A 17637-nucleotide genomic window follows, 5' to 3' on the forward strand; every position below is an offset into this window, starting at 1 on the left:
TGACAGTGTTTAGATGTCTAAAAGTAGGGAGTCACAACATTTCAGTATCTCCATATCTATGTTTATTATCTCTGTTGTTAGGTTTTTAGATCTTTGCTACTTTCTAATTTACCTTCACAAGATTTAAATCCATCCCATTTAATCTCCCTCTTAATCACTGCTAACTCAGCACATTCACGCCAAAGAAGGATGTGCTGTGCTCTTGAAATGGAAGAGCAGAGGATAAAAGGACACACTCTCTCTGACTGAAGATACTGTTTTGAATTCGCTGTGAGCTGTAATCCAATCTTGGCGTGGAACTTGATTTAATCCAAATACATATAATAGCAGCAGGAAAGACAGAAACCAGATAAAATGGGCTGCCACATGTTCAAAAAATATGCATCAGAACGACAAGTCTTTTTCAGACACATCTGACTTGCACAATTGAGTCTGTCACAAATTAAGTTGTAGCTTTCTTTGCAGACAAAGCAAATTAATTTGCAATGATTAAATTACACAGTGTCTCTGCCAACTCCCTGACTCAGCCCAAACTCGGTGTTTGATTTCAACAAAAGTGCCCGTGCTTGGATTTCAGCTATTGATATTTGAAGGGTCCACAAATACAATCATGTGCACTCTGACGTGTGAGTACTGCGAGGATTAAGCAACAATCTGATGCTGCCGGATGTGAAGGACTGCGAAAAATTCCATTGTCTCAGAAACTAGGATCAGATTTTCTTTACCACATGAAAATTGATTTTTAGTTTTTTTTAGCTCTGCCTGGAAAGATGAAAAAGAAGCAGAATGACATTGAAATATATATAACATATAAAGTAATGAGAAAAGGAGCTAAAAAAAAAGTGACACACAACATTGGCTTGTATTTAGGAGAGCAGAGACTGGTGAAAGAGGGGACGGTCACATCTATTTCTGGATTATTTATTTATTTATTTAAATATTCTGATCCAATTAATATATTTTTTCCTCAAATATTTACAATGCAAATAAAATGCATGTTGCATATTATTCAAATACAGTTGATAAAAATATCCCTTTATAAAAAGGGAACTGAATCAGGCAGGTGATCTCTGACACTTGGCCTCTATCTATGTCACCACTGGAGAGATGAACATGGTTATTTCTTAAAGCATATAGTTAGGGCTGGACCAGGTGAGCCTGAATCCTCCCTTAGTTATGCTGCAATAGGCATAGGCTCCTGGGGGACTCCCATGATGCATTGGGTTTTTCCTTTTCAGTCACCTTTTTCACTCACTATGTGTTAACAGACCTCTCTGCACTGAATCATATTTGTTATAAATCTCTGTCTCTCTTCCACAGCATGTCTTTTATCCCGTCTTCCTTCTCTCACCTCAACCGGTCGCAGCAGATGGCCGCCCCTCCCTGGGCCTGGTTCTGCCGGAGGTTTCTTCCTGTTAAAAGGGAGTTTTTCCTTCCCACTGTTGCCAAAGTGCTTGCTCGGGGCTTGGGTCCTGGTTGGTGTGTTGCCGGGGTTGTGGGCGGGTGGGTGTATGGGGGCCCAGTCCTGGCGCAGGGTTCCGCCGGTGCATCGAGCCACCTGGGGGGCACTTCAACTGGTGGGGGAGGTTGTTACATCTTGCAGGAGCTCTCCTCTCTTCAGGAACTCACTCTGCAGGAGGGGGAGATACAGGAGAGGTGGAGGAAGATCTCAGCCTGGGTGTCTATTGTCTTGTGTAGTCTGGAAGATGAGTGGAAGACGGGGTGGGTGCAGTTTTCTCTGAGGTGGGGTCGGGTGGGCTGTCCCGGGCTCTGTGGAGCCGGGTGGCGCTGCTGTACTGGGCCCCGGTCCGGATGGGCCTGGGCCCCCTTTCCCTGGCGGGTTGCAGAGTATGGGGGTGCCTACTGGGATCAGCGAGGGAGCTGGTCCAAGGGAGGGGTCACTTGCCCCTCCCTTCCTTCCCTCCCCATCACGTAGATATTGAGGGCTATCGGGAGGGGCTATGCGCTTACCTGCTGCTCTCTGGCAGGTAGCTCCATGCCCTCCTGGGTTTTAAATGCACCTTAGAACACACATGCATCAACACTACATATGAGCGGGTGGAGGGAGGTTTGGAGTCTTCACACCCCCCCGTTCTCTGCGGCCTGCTGGAGCGGGGGGGCTAGGAGGAGAAGTTGGCCGTCCGACTGGGGTCTGGAGTGTGGGGCCTCCCTGCTGCGGAGTCCGGGTGGTCTGCTTCTCCCCACCCCAGGGAAAAGGGTAACACCACCTGGGTCTGGGTGCAGTTTCCCCCTCCAGGGACAAGGGTACCTAGACCCGAGGCTTAGAGTACACTTGGGGAGTGTGATTGTGTGTAAAGTGTCTCTTTATGTCTGTCTCCACGTGGGGTGAGTGTTGAGTAAGTGCATATGAGAGCATGAGGGTGGGAATGGATGTTTGTGTCTGTGTGTGCCTGTATGTCTGTGTCTATATGTCAGGTTGGGTGTCAGACGCCACCTCTCTGGGGACATCTCAGGCCCTCCAAGGTATGGAGGCCTATCTCCACCCACCACCACTTCCCCTGCCAGTGGCGGACTCCCTCAGACATCGGTGCGTTGGTGGTTCTTTGTGTCTGGGGATGGGCGTCCAGGTACACACCGGCTCACTCCTTGGTGGCTGCTTATCGGGGCCTGGAGCCTGGGGCTCGCTCGGGCCACTTCGGGGGTGGAGTGCCCCCGGCCTGGTGCTCGGTCACTCAGGCACAGCTGGCTGCCGGCGGAGCTCACGGGCACGTCACTGCAACCCCCCCTGGCTCCTGCTCCGCGGTTGCTGAGTGACCCCTCATCTGGGACTCTCCTCAGCTCTTTCTGGGACAGTGACACGGCTGCCCCTCTGTTGGTCTTCCTTGGTCTCTTGTGTTCTGGGGGCCTCTGGATGTCTGGAGTCTTGATCTCCTCTATACCTGCTTCATGCCCTGGAGGACGGGGCTGTGGCTCCCCCACACCCTCTAGCAGATCATTACATGAAGGAACCTTTTAAATACAAGCGCGTCCATGCTCACAGGTGTACACACGGGTGCTCACACACACAAACTACACCCTTTTTGGCTCCTACCTCAAAGCACACAGTGCGCTGTCGATCTTACGTGCTGCACAATAATATTCAATATTTAGTATTTACTGTTATATTCACATACATCATTGTGATGTTGTTTATTCTATTGCTCTCGTTTTCGTCTGCTCATGTTTTCTTGTTTCATTCTCAACAGGTGATCCAGGTGGTTGATATATGTATTTTTTGTCTGCTTATTTTGTTGGTTTTTGTTTTTTGCCCTTTATCCCCGTCCCTCTTCTCCGCTGTTTTTCTTTCCCTCTTTCTTTCTCCCCTCTCTTTTCATCATTCAAGTCTGTCCCGTATCTAGCAAGTGAAAATAAAAAATAAAATAAACAATAAAAGATGAATCAAATAGACCATTACAGCACGGCTGGGAGGGTCCATTTGGTAAAGTAAATCCGTTGGGCATCTTTCTTCGCCTTTAGACAATAATTCTGATGGCAAAAGAGCCAAACGGGACAGGCAAAAAAAAAAACAAAAAACAAAACCAACACAAAAACAAAACAAAAAGAAAGTGCTCGCTCGTAGGGGGTCATTTGATTGTTGGGTTTTTCTCTGTATGTATTATTGTAGGGCCTACCTTACAATATAAAGCACTTTGAGATGACTGTTGTTCTGATTTGGTGCTATATAAATTGAATTGAATTGAATTAAATATATTCAATAATTTGGTGTTTTGATTATGATTCTAATTGTGGTCACTTTCCGTATGTTTATACATACATTGTGACTTTAAGTTTGGAGAACTGTTACTTCTTTAACAGCAAATGCCAACTATAGGTGTTGTTGGGTTATAAGAACACAGTTTATGGTACAGCTGTGCCAAACGTCATATTGAACTGACAACACTTAGAAATGAAGCTACAAAGCAAAGATGCCTCATTTTGTTAAATGCCTGTTTCCTCAAGTCCTCTTGTAGGATATCTTCCTCACCTCCTCTGCTTCCATCTCTGCAGGAGGCTCTGAAATGCAAGGAGAGGGGTCAAAAAGAGGAATCAAGGATGTGCAATCTGTAAAATAAAAAAAGGCAATGTGCGTGTGTCATTCAGTCACAGCATGCTGAGCTTGCATGAAAGGGAGAAGATATAGCAGGTGTCCTTGTTACTTAACTTGGCACTAGTCCCCGAACTCAGTGAATGAACCATTCGTGGACATTGTAAACACCGTGCCCTGTGAATCGAGACATTGTCACCCTGGACCACTCCCTAGATGGGAATTAATTCCTGGATGGAAATGCATGATTAAAGTGGAACAAATACCCAGAAGTACTTTTCAATGTTTTGCATGAACTCTTTCTGTAAGGGACAAAATGCTAAAGAAGAAAAAGGCCTCGGACAAAATACCATTTTTTTTCTTTTATCAGCTTAATGACATAGATAGATGCTTTTTTTAAAATCGGAAAAAACAACTAAAACCAAGTGTTCTCATTTACAACCATTTAAGCACATTATAAATGTTATAAAATAAATGTACAATATGCTCTCTGAGTACAGCTTGCTAATACTGGTTGGACTTCTTTCAGACCTGCCTCAATACAGCAAAAAATATTTACAATGCAAATAAAATGCATTTTGCATATTATTCAAATACAGTTGATAAAAATATCCCTTTATAAAAAGGGAACTGAATCAGGCAGGTGATTTCTGACACTTGGCCTCTATGTCACCACTGGAGAGATGAACATGGTTATTTCTTAAAGCATATAGTTAGGGCTGGACCAGGTGAGCCTGAATCCTCCCTTACTGCCTCAATACTTAATTGCACAAATTCACCAAGGAAATATTTGTTGCGGTTCTTGTCATGTTCAAGTTTACTTTCCAAAACCATAAATATACCATTAATTTAAATTCACATGATTTATTTTATTAAATGCGTGCAAATGCTAACAGCAACCATTTAAAACTAAGTTTATTGTGGAGTATTTCTTCTCTTTTTCCCCATCGTTTCTGGATTTGTTGAGCAGATTAGATCAGAACTAATTGCTGTTTCTTCCTTTAGTTTTTTAAACCAGTTCTTTGCGTTCATAATATTTGACTGAGTAATGATTATTATTGAATGATTATTTGATTTGATTTGATTTGATATACCTTTATTAGTCCCATAAGGGGAAATTTCATGTTAAGGCTGCCGACCTATTGCACGCAATGGCAGCGCCATCTTACCCTCCGACCATACATACATTACACAAAAACATCACATGGGGAAGACAGGTCAGAAAGGTATAACAATGTTGTCAACTGAAAACAATCCTTGTTTATTGGGCTTTTTGTACTGGGTATTAGACATTGCCTTTAACATTTTTTTTGTCCCAGACACTATTACAGGTAGTGACGGTGTCTGATGAGATCTTAATTTTTTTCTTCAGAAAGTCATTTAATGTTTTTGTTTTTTTTAAATTTATTAAGAATTAAGGGATATAAGAAAAGGCTAGATTATCTCTCACTGAGTGTGATTTTTGACTGAGTATGGTTGGTTTTTTTTATAAGTATTGTCCCTGGTGGCGATAGTTATTTCATCGTTGAGAGTTTAAATGAAGTGCAGTTATTGTTTATGGAGAACAGTTTGTCACTTACCTCAGTGAAACAGTTTGAGGATTCTGTATGGGTTAGTGGGTGGGTGAGGTGGTCCATGAATAAAGTACTTACTAATGTTAGCTTTTCAGAACAACTTTTAAATTTAACCTCCTTATTCTAACTGGTGCTTTCATTGCAAAACTGGTTTTCTGTAAGAATTGAATTGAATTGATATATCTTTATTAGTCCCACAAGGGGAAATTTCATAAGGCTGCCGACCTATTGCACGCAATGGCGGCACCATCTTACCCTCCGACCATACATACGTTACACAAAACATCACATGGGGAAGACAGGTCAGAGAGGTATAACAATGGAAAATGCACCACATGAGGAAAGATAAGGAGAAAAAAAATAACTCCCCCCAGACTGAGCTCCAACAGGAAGATCAGTTTGAGAACAGAAAAAAAACACCTCTGCACATAGCACATGAAAAAACTCTTAATACACCAAAGAAACACATGACAAGCAACAGGGGTAGGTAAAGGGTGAGAGACCGCCGAATTAGACAGTACATCCGGGCCTGCGTGCGCTGGCCTCCTTGATCCACCGTCAGCATCGGAAGGGAATAAGCGTCGAAGGCGTTTGGAAAGGGAGGCGGGATGAGTGTGTGCATATCAGTGTATATGTATGTGTGTGCATGTCCAGAGTTCAGCTGAGACAGTGTCCTTCGCCCTGCTAGGCTAAGTAAACAGTCTTCCAGCCAACCCAGGTGGCCTTGCATGGAATGGGAAGGAACAGACTAAACACAGTCGTTATCAGGGTGTTGTTGTTCAGCTCCAGCCTTGAGACCGCAGCTGGCGCCGAAGGGGTATCCGCATGAAGTGATGGTGCTTTTTACTTTAGTGCGAACAGCTCATATGAATTTCAAAGCAGTTCTACAGTCCAACACTGGTCTCTCAATCTCCCGTTGGAGAGCCGTGGAGAGCCATACTTGCGTTCTGTGATGTTGTCATTTCTTGTGCTCAAGGAGCCAATTCTGAGAACGGCAGTGTGCCTCCCCGAGATGTCATCCAATTTGCGCCGAGAGATGTTATTCCGAGCTAGCCCTTCGAGATGTATCCAGCCTGCAGTCAGAGATCTTATTCTGAGTATTCACAGCAGCTGTAGCCTCTCCAAGATCTTATCCGTGCTGCACTCAATGAGCCCATTTTGAGAAACTCACGCCTCTCCCATCGTTCCAATCCCAGCAGGCAGCCTTGTGGGGGTTTGAACAGCCGGTTTCGCTTTCTTAATTCTTCGATAAGTCAGGGCCAAGCCAGCTCCGATCAGCCAGAACCCTGTTACCATGGTTCCAAATAGGTAGATATCTTCAGCACTCAGGCTCACCCAAGCCCAGAGACCAGTTGATCCAATCCATAATTCCTCTTTTAGGTTTTAGAGAACAGACTGTGAGAGAATGTTCCAGGGAAAAGTAAGACAAAAAACACGAGACTAGAAAAGGACATAAGAGGCTAAGCAGGGAAGCTAAGGGAGAGGAGGAGAGGAGAAAAGTGCGACCGCCTTCGTCAAGAGCAAGAGCAGCGTTTTTCTTTTTGCAGGTGTTTTTTTTTTTTTGCAAGTGTTTTTCTTTTTGCAGGTATTTTTCTTTTTGCAGCATTTTTCTTTTTGCAGCGGGTTTTTTTTTTTTTTTTGCAAGTGTTTTCTGAAGTTGCAGTCCGTTTGGCCTCTCAGGGCCACCGTATTTATGCCTATTTCTACTCCTGTTTGAATATGTTATGTATTATCATTTAGAAAAACTTGGAAAAAATGTTTTTAATTTATTTGAACATGTTGAAACTAAAACCTAGACATCATTGTCTGTGACAAATTCAAATCATCTTGGTCTTTTCGTGTTTGGAAGATTAAAGAGGAACTCATTTGGATTGCGTTACAAAAACAATCTGATGATGCAAATGATAAACGAGTAGAAGTTTTTTATATAGCTGCTGTACAGGAACCTGGTCATACTGAAAAGAGAAGATAGACACGTGTAAATGTTCTACCTGTGCGTATCCATGATGTTTTTAATGTGGTTATTTGTCATGAGTGTGTTTCACTCCTCTTTGGGACAGAATAGTTTTCTCCGTGCATACTCTCCTGGGAATATCATCATTGGTGGACTTTTCCCCATTCATTTAAAAACTAATAGGACTAACACTTCTGCACCTCTCTCCTGTAGTGAGTAAGTACAGGCTGAGTTCATCAGCTCATTAGTGTCAAATAGATGATTTGTGAATTTAATCTGTCTTCTGTCAATCTTGCAGCTATGGTTTAAACACATTCCTGCACAGTCAAGTGATGATATACGCCATCAACAAAATCAACCTACCTAACATCACGATAGGATACGACATCTATGACACTTGTGGAGATGTCGGCCTCGCCTTGAGAGCAACTCTCCAGCTGCTGAAGAATCAGTCAGACCCAGAAAGCTGTTTAGTGCCAGCAGATGCTCAGTTCAAGTTACTTGAACCCAAAACCAAGGTGGTGATCGGGGAAAGGTACTCAGAAGTATCAATAGCTGTTGCACGACTTGTTGCTCTGTCTTCAGTTGCCCAGGTTTGTTTTCTCTTTTTCTGTCCTACAAAGCTCAGTTAGAAATATAAGAATCTAAATTTGATGAAAATCAATAATATCAGCAAATACATAATCTGTCTTTAGATTTCCATGCTTATGTGTTGAAAAATCTTTAATGAACTGTTTTCATATATGCTCTATGTCTGTTTAACAGATTAGTTATGCATCCACAAGTGAGCTGCTGAGCAGCAAGTTCAAGTTTCCCACTTTTCTGCGAACCGTGCCTAGTGACAAATATCAGACAAGAGGTATTGTTGAGCTGGTGAAGATATTCCATTGGAAAACAGTGATTATTGTGGGAAGTGATGATGAGTATGGGAAATATGGCAGTGATAGCCTTCAAGACAACTTCAACAAAAAGAGCATCTGCATTGAATTTGTTCACATCTTGTCCGCTGATTTTACGACAAACAATAATAGCATGGACCAAACTGAGCTGAATGAACTACTGGAAAAAATTCAAAACTCTTCTGCTGAGGCCATCATCATCTTCACAAAGGACACTAATGCAGAAATCATCCTGGAAGCAGCTATTGAACACAGAGTCAACAGAACGTGGATTGCAAGTGATGCATGGTCCAGCTCTTCAAAGATCTCTGCAATGTCAGACATCAAACTGGCAGGAGAAGTTTTTGGGTTCATATATAAGCAGAAAGAGGTGCCTGGCTTTAAAGACCATGTAATGTCGATGTTTAATGGAACTAATAACACAATTCTTAGAGATTACCAGACGCAGCATCTACTTTCTTTAAATAAGTCTGAAGAAGAAAGAAACCAATATCTGGCTTCTTACATCGACCAGGATGAATCTTATGGTATCTATATAGCAGTTCGAGTCATTGCTGAAGGGCTCAGACGCTTGCTGAAGTGTAACGACCATCTGTGTGAACGAAGCTCCAGTTTCACAGCCTTAGAGGTACAATAAAGATAGCTTGCCAATTATTAATTATTTGTCTTTAACAAATATTTTCAGTTACATAAGAAGTTTGTGAAATTTTGTCTGTCTTTAAAACATGAAACTTAACCAGAAATTGATATTCTTGGAGAAAAATCAACCATAATATTGCCAGGAAATCATTTATGCTGAATGGTACAAACAACATACTTTTTCTTTTCTTTTTTTTTCTTTTTTTTCTTTTGCCTGTCCCGTTTGGCTCTTTTGCCATCAGAATTATTGTCTAAAGGCAAAGAAAGATGCCCAACGGATTTACTTTACAAAATTGACCATCCCAGCCTTGCCGTAATGGTCCATTTGATTCACCTTTTATTGTTTATTTTATTTTCACTTGCTGAATACGGGACAGACTTGACTGGGGGAAAGAAAAACAGCCGAGAAGAGGGACGGGGATAGAGGGCAAAAAACAAAAACCAACAGAATAAGCAGCGAAAAAAAATTACATATATTGATCACCTGGATCACCTGTTGAGAAAGAAAAAAGAAAACAAGCAGAAGAAAACAAGAGTAATAGAATAAACAACATCACAATGATATATGGGAATATGACAGTAAATACTAAATATTAAACATTATTGTGCAGCACATAGATCAACAGAACACAGTGTGCTTTGAGGTAGGAGCCAAAAAGGGTGTAGTTTGTGTGTGTGAGCACCCGTGTGTACACCTGTGACCATGGATGCGCTTGTATTTAAAAGGTTCCTTCATGTAATGATCTGCTAGAGGGTGTGGGGGGGCCATGGCCCCGTCCCCCAGGGCATGAAGCAGGTATGGAGGAGATCAAAACTCCAGACATCCAGAGGCCCCCAGAACACAAGAGACCAAGGAAGACCAACAGAGGGGCAGCCGCGCCACTGTCCCAGAAAGAGCTGAGGAGAGTCCCAGATGAGGGCTCACTCAGCAACCGCGGGTTGCAGTGACGTGCCCGTGAGCTCGGTCGGCAGCCAGCTGTGCCTGAGTGACCGAGCCCCAGGCCGAGAGGCCGGGGGCACCCCACCTCCGAAGTGGCCCGAGCGAGCCCCAGGCTCCAGGCCCCGATAAGCGGCCACCAAGGAGTGAGCCGGCGTGTACCTGGACGCCCATCCCGGGACACAAAGAACCACCAACGCACCGATGTATGAGGGAGTCCGCTACCAGCAGGGGAAGTGGTGGTGGGGGAGATAGGCCTCCAAACCTTGGACGTTTTCATTTTCACTTCCTCTTTCAGCGAAACTGCACATATTTCAGCAGCATGGCACTTTACTAAAAACACCCTAAGCTGTCTTGCCTGCAGTCCAAATGTTCAATCATTTAAACCAGGGGTGTCAAACATACACCGAGCCAGATACAATTATATCCGGCCTGCAAGACAACTTCATTATCATTATTATTCATTATTATTCTGTTACTTAAATATAGACATGTGTGGTCCCTACAAAAATGTCAAAATCTCAGCTGAAAGTCCAAACAAACCATTTCAATAACCTCCAAACAGCTAACAATTTAAAAACAACAACAACAACAATGATTAATATTAACTTCTTAAATTTTAAATGATTTGCAAATTTTCCAATTTTCTTTTACACAATGTTGCCCTTTTTCTGGGCAGAGATGTTACACATTCCACAGCACCCACTGCTAAACTATCGACATTTGTCTTGTTTATTGGTAGATATGTAAGTTTTTCTTAGAAAAGGTTAAACATTAAAATTTCAAATATATTGCAGTTTGTGATGATTTTATTTCATAAAAATGTCTTTCTTCCTTTATGATGTTTTGGTTTTTTCACAGCTTCTATCGGAAATCCAGAAAGTAAACTTTACTGAGAACAACACACAAATATACTTCGATAGTGATGGAGATCCCAGTTTGGGATATGATATTGTATACTGGAACAGGTCTGATTGCAACAAGAGTATGATAATACAAACTATTGGAGAATACAGTCCAGATGGAAAAATTACAGTCCCAACAGACCTTTTCAGACACCTCATAAATGACATGGTGAGATGAGTTTTTAACATTCATTTATGTCCCATTAAGGTTTATGAATCATGTACTCATGCTACTGTTCCTTTTGCAGGTCTCTGTTTACAATTGCTCAAAAAAATGTGAAGCAGGACAAGGATTTACATTAAAAGGAAAGTGTTGCGGAGTTTGTGCTCCGTGTGCAAGTGGAGAGATTTCTGATGGAAATCGTAAGTCTTTTATTCCAAATCTAAATTACACTGCTCAAAAAAACAAAGGTAACGCAGATCTGAATGAATGAAATATTCAAAAACTTTGTTCTTTACATAGTTGAATGTGCTTACAACAAAATCACACAAAAATTATCAATAGAAATCAAATGTAGCAACCCATGGAGGTCTGGATTTGGAGTCACACTCAGGGTCCTGGGTCTCCTGACCTAGTGTTTTCAGTTCTTTGTGATTTTTGTGTTATGTCTGGTTCATTTGTGATTTATTTTATGCTTCCTGGGTTTTGATCCCCTCTTGTTTCTCTGTGCCCTCCAGCATTTGGTGAATGTAACGATTACTTTAGTCTTCTGTGTTTAAGTCTTCTCTGTCTGTTTGTTCTCCCTGTGTCGTTGCCTTCTGTGTCTCCCTCTGTGTGACTGTCTATATCATGATGTGCGTTATTGTGCTTTGCTCCCACCCCTTGTGTTCTGTGTTTTCGTCTTCCCTTCGTATATTTCTTCATTCTCTCTCTCTCTCTCTCTCTCTCTCTCTATCTCTCTCTCTCTCTCTCTCTCTCTCTGTACTTCCTGTGTTACGTTTAAGGTCCATGTCTTGGTGTCAGCGTTTTCAGTTTCGTGTCCTCCCATTCCTGTCAAGTGTAATTGTCCTCAGCTGTGTTCCTTGTGTGCTTCCCTTCCCTCATTACCCTCTGTGTATTTATGTCAGAGTCCCCCTCTGTTCCGTGTTGCGTCGTTCCTCGTGCTATGTGATCCTTTGTGTGCCACTCTGTGGAACGTTAGATTATATTTTCCCAGTCTAGTTTAGTTCATCATTAGTTGTAACATTTTCCTGCGTCTACAATAAACTGTCCTTTTGAGTTCATTCCCGTGTTGCAATTCCTGCATTTCGAGTCCTGAGTCCAGATGTAATTTTATTGCCTATCTTGTCTTCCTAAATGTGCAAAGTGCATTATGCATTCATTATACTTGCCTGTTTAATATTAATTTATGATTGCAGCTTCTTTTTCTTTCCAAATGATTATAGGATAGGAAAATATTGTCTTCTTTACTTGTGCTACTTGTGTTTTTGTTTCCTTCTGCAGATTCAACATGCAAGCATTGTGAAGATGGGGCATATTCTCATCCTGAAGAGAATACATGTTTGAAAAAAAGTGATGACTATCTCGATTGGGAAGATCCCTTCTCAATCATTCTCAGCTCCCTTGCAGTTGTTGGGATCATTGCTACCATTGTGTTTGCTGTTCTGTTTGCAGTATATCTTAAAACTCCCATTGTGAAAGCAGTTGGAGGTTATTTGTGTTTTCTGGAGCTTTTTGCATTGCTGGCTGGCTTCTGTCTTACATTCACCTTCATAGGCAAGCCTACTGAGAAGATTCACTGTGTAGGTGTTCCTCTCTTCGGCATAGCCTTTACTCTCTGCATCTCTTGCATTCTGGCAAACTTGCTTCAGATCTTCTTGGGCTTCAAGTTTGACCTTAAGGCAGAGTCTTGGATAAAGAAGCTGAATAAGCCATTGGTGGTGGTGACCATCATCTCTGGGATTCAGTTGGGCCTATCTGTCTCATGGCTGACCAAAGAACCACCACATCCTGACAATAAATCTTTAGATTACACTATCCTATACAACTGTAAGATTGAGCCCCATACATACTTTATAGCCATGTTAGTCTACAACACTTTCTTGGGCCTTATTTGTTTCCTGTTTGCATTCAAAGGTAGACAGCTGCCAGATTTGTACAAAAATGCTTCTTTGATCACCATCAGTATGCTGCTGTTTGTAGTCATCTGGATCATCTTCCTCCCCATTTATTTGACCTTGACAGGGAAATACCAACCAGCAGTACAAAGTGCAGCCATCCTCACTTCCTGCTTCAGCATCCTTGGTTGTCATTTGGCCCCGAAATGTTATATTATGTTGTTCAGGAAAGAGCTTAATCATGAGCGCGCCATTGCTGAATACATTAGGAAGTTTTATGAGCAAAAGGGTATTTCTGTGGTCCACTCGCAGTGTCACACTTAAATTGTTCTGCAAAGGAATGACTCTTCCTGTGATGACGTTTTAATCAATATGTCTTTCTAGCAATTTAATATGTGATTTTTCCATAGGCTGTATATAAAGGATGAATGCAGCCACTGCCACATTACCTATTGGTTAGTGAATTCCTGTTGTGAAGCCTCCAGCTGAGTTAGGGACTACGTTGGGAAGGCAGTATCTCTTTGGCTCATTGGCACCCTTCTGATTAATCCCTTTTTAAATGTAATTTACAAAATGAGCTATTATTGTGTTCAGCAAGTCTAATTTAACCCTAACCCCCTAACTCAGGGGTCGGTAACCCGCGGTTCCGGAGCTGCATGCGGCTCTTTAGTCTTTATTTTGCACCTCCGGGTGGTTTGGGAAATGAAATTAGAAGTATTTAGCTGAAGTGTATTTTATTTGTGTTTAGTTCTTTTTTTAACTTGTAGTTCTAAATTGGAAGATTATTGTGATTTTAAAATATATAAATAAAATTATATCTTTTTTTTTTTTCATCGCTCAAAATAAGCGTCACACTCGCGAAAGCCGGTATACCCGCCGAAACGTCGTGCATTTATCGAGACTTTCGACCCCAGGTAGGCCAATTATGGATCTTCGGATCCATATTATGTCGGCAGCTGTTCTCCACCGTGAACTATGTTAAAAACAAACACCGGGGCTCACGACTCACAGATGACAGCTTACAGTCCTGCGTGAAGATGAAAGTGACTTCGTACAGCCTCAATTTGCAGACGCTGTGCGCAGAGGTTCAGGAGCAGAAGTCCCATTATAAAGATATCACGGCAGACCCGAAGATGTTTGCATGAACATGCTTTTCAGCATCTCTTTATCGATCGCTTTTCACACACGGTTGTTGTACGCATACAGCCGGCTGTAACTTTTCAGCTCACAGCCCGACAACACAACAGCAGAGAGAGCACAGACGTTAAGGCGGCAAGGCGTGATTGTGGGTGCTGCTCAGGTGCGTTCGCCTCCCCTGCAGCGGCGCTGCAGACCACGCCCCGCAACACACATTAACCAGGTAAAATACATATTTAGGGAGAATTTTGCAAATATATATATATATATATATATTTTTTTAGCAGCATAGTGCTTTTTTTCAAATTATTTTTTAAAAGTCAGGTCAAGGCTCCAAAAGCCCAAAGGGTGGCGGCTCACAACAGTTTTTGTTTGCTACATGGATCATTTTAGTTCAGCTGGGTGTCTTTCCTTTTGTTATATTTCTTTAAGAGTTCAAAATGTGTTAATTACATAAATAAAATGTAATTTTCTCTGTAGCACTTCATGGATTTCATAAGCAACACACCTTAGTTGCTCTGTGGATTCTTTTAAAAAGCAGTTAAAAACTTTTCTGTTCAAACAAGCCTTTTGTTGATCTACCTATTTTATATTCTTTACATTATTTACATTTGATCTTTTAAATTGTGTATAATGTCTATTGATTGTATTGTTTATTTTAATATTTGTGTACAGTGCTTTGTGACTGCCTGTCTGTGAAAAGCCCTTGATAAATAAACTTTACTTACTTACTTTAGTTGTTCAAACCAAGCATAAAGGTAAAAAACACAATATATACAGTGTTATCTTCATTTTAGATTTCAAAAAGTATTTGCGGCTCCCAGTGTTTTCTTTTGCGTGGAAACTGGGTCCAAGTGGCTCTTTGGGTGTTAAAGGTTGCTGACCCCTGCCCTAACTAAAATGAAGGAATCTTGGTTTATATCAAATCAGCGTATATATCAAAGCTCATCTTGTACAGGGCTTGGTGCCCAATCTCGGGAAAACAGGGAGAATGTATGAAATAAGATCTGCCTAAATAAAATGGCATATGTTACATTAAAAATAGAAAAGATGTGTGATAAAGGTACGCCTAGCCTGCCTCCAAACAGCTGAGAAAGAGGGAAGGCAAAATTGACACAACACACAGACAAGAGAGTTTCGTAGTGTAGAGACTAGAGTAGTGGTTAGACCACCTCATAGTCTGGGTTAGTTGTAACATATTCTGGGGTGAAATGTAACACAATGAAATAAGGGTACTGACAAAATCTTAAAATGTAATCTTTTTTATTCAACACCTGAATGCACCTAGAACTATTTATGTAGCTGTGTGTGTGTGTGTGTGTGTGTGTTACGACCCCCTCTGCTAGGCGACAGGTGGGGGGGCAAACATACACAAGCCCGCTCACGAAATCAGAGTAAATAAGGGGTTTTATTGCAAACGTTAAACTGAAAACCGATGGGGCTGTTCAACAGACCACTGTGCAAATAATTAATACACAAAGAAAAGAACAGGCAAGAATAAAAGCTAAAGGTTAACTAAGGTGAGCCACTCTTCAGCCATTTATACTCCCAGGTGCAGACAATCAGCCAGTCAGTTGGTCCGGGAGTGTCGTGGGATCTCCAGGGAGCCAATCGTCCGTGTGGTCTGACACACTTCATTCTGCATAAAAGAAGGCTGGCACGGATCTCCCAGTAACCAATCACTTACAAGTCATAGCACACTTGGATTTGCATGAGAAGAAAAAAAAGCAGTCTCACTCCCTCCAAGGCCCAGGGCCGTAACAGTGTGTGAGAGAGAAAGCAGAAATCTAGCTTTTGAACCCCCCAAAAAAGACAAATTATGGAATTTCCAACTGAATATTTCATTAATTTTGGTTGGTCTTCCTTGAGCTTGGCCTCATTGGCTCAGTGGGCATTGTAACCTACAACTCTTGCACCAACTTTTGAACATAACAATGAAGCTGAAAAAATGTGGTTGATTACATTGAGAAGAATTACTTTTTTTCATGGCTTACCTTGGTGTGGTTTGCAAAGTGCTTCAGAAAGATCAGGAAATGGGTTCCTTGCACCCATCCTGATTTATTTCCACTACCAATACTTCCTACTGGCCCATCTCTGACAAAGTGGTCTGCATATAGTATGCGTGGGAACACAAACATTGGAGGAATTGTGTTGCCAATGGCATTAACCGCATGTACAAAGGTGACCAGTGAACCTCCCTCTGCTGATGTCATTGCCCCAACTTTTTTAATATAAGTTAAAGTAATAGTGTGGTAAGTTGTAATATTTGCGTGAATGTTACAACTACCTCAGGCTGTTGCTGTTACAACTAACCCAGACTCCTACAGCCATGAACTAGCTAACATTACAGCCAACGGCTAAAACATTTACACTAAAGACCTACACAGATTATATCCCCATAGACATACAAATAACACAATTTAAGTGTGATGAGTTCAACTGCAAAGCAGATAATGCAATTAGAAATTGAAATAGAGTAAAAAGAAATTTTTAAAAAAAAAACCAAACAAACACTTTTTGGCATACTGTGATCCACACAGAAATGTGGTCACAATTGTGAGTTAAGTGTCGTGATATATGGAGATTATTTTGCATGTTTTATTTTGCTGGTTTATTGGTGTAATTTAAAGCCACAATGTCATGTAAGTTCCCTGTTGCCAGGAGAGTGTATAACACTTTGGACAGTAGGGGGCAGCAGCGTGCTTTGGGAACTGAGTCGGGTGCATAGCTGCCGTAAGTTTTCCATTCTGGCAAGACTGACCAGGCGAACGGCAGCGTGTCTCCTGTGCTCACTTTCTCTCCTGTTTTACAGGTCAGTAATGTGGTCAAAAACATAAAGAAATACACAGCTGGACACTGTGATACTTAAACTTTCATGACATAAGACGGGTCTGTGATATGCGATGTATTATACTGTCACTATGTGAGCTACTTTAGCTCTGTAAGATGTTATAGCTAGGCTATATGCCTGGGTAACGCTAGCAAGCTGTTGCAACTGCGTATAATACTCCATATAATAATAAGAAGCACCTGTAACATGTTGACTCATGTGTGTATCAGCCACTAGATGGCACTGTGTTGCTGCAATGTGTGTAATTCACTCGCGAGCAAGAAGCTCCAGAGGAAATGGAGAAGTAGAGGGAATAAAGTGGAATCGGAGCAGAGATTGGTGTGTGCGTGCAGTTAATAAGAAGCTCGGTATATAAACAAAAACAAAACATGGTGTCAGAGTAGTGGTTTTCTACGCAATCCCTCGCCGTCGGACAGCGCAGACATGGAGGCTTATGGCGTTCCCACACCGCGTATGGATTGGGACTCTAGCAACCTGCCCGAGGCATGGCGGCGTTTCAAGCAGCACGCCGAGCTAATGTTCGCTGGTCCTCTTCGGGGGAAGGAGGAGGCAGACAAATGCAGCTACCTTCTTCTATGGGTCGGTGAGAAAGGACGGGACGTCTACAACACGTGGACGCTCACCGCAGACGACTCCCG

At 42.0% G+C, this 17637-nt stretch overlaps 1 protein-coding gene across 1 annotated transcript; it reads left to right on the forward strand.

Annotated features, from left to right (window-relative positions):
- The first annotated feature begins 1518 nt into the window (after positions 1-1518).
- On the forward strand, positions 1519-14880 carry LOC113012508 (G-protein coupled receptor family C group 6 member A-like). Its single transcript, XM_026152764.2, has 6 exons — positions 1519-7789; positions 7872-8166; positions 8339-9100; positions 10910-11122; positions 11202-11316; positions 12398-14880. Exons 1-6 carry the CDS (start codon positions 7602-7604, stop codon positions 13333-13335), a joined length of 2511 nt encoding a protein of 836 aa, XP_026008549.1. The 5' UTR covers positions 1519-7601; the 3' UTR covers positions 13336-14880.
- Positions 14881-17637: the final 2757 nt, after the last annotated feature.

The sequence above is a fragment of the Astatotilapia calliptera genome, chromosome 19 (genome assembly GCF_964374335.1).
Source record: "Astatotilapia calliptera chromosome 19, fAstCal68.1, whole genome shotgun sequence".
Classification (NCBI taxonomy): Eukaryota; Metazoa; Chordata; class Actinopteri; order Cichliformes; family Cichlidae; genus Astatotilapia; species Astatotilapia calliptera.

What these genes read in the sequence shown, in the direction of transcription:
- LOC113012508 (XM_026152764.2), top strand. Translation starts at nt 7,602, where the DNA reads ATGTTCTACCTGTGCGTATCCATGATGTTTTTAATGTGGTTATTTGTC. An exon ending in CCAGTTTCACAGCCTTAGAG is followed by an intron (nt 9,101 to 10,909) that starts GTACAATAAAGA and finishes GTTTTTTCACAG; the next exon opens with CTTCTATCGGAAATCCAGAA. An exon ending in AGAGATTTCTGATGGAAATC is followed by an intron (nt 11,317 to 12,397) that starts GTAAGTCTTTTA and finishes TTCCTTCTGCAG; the next exon opens with ATTCAACATGCAAGCATTGT.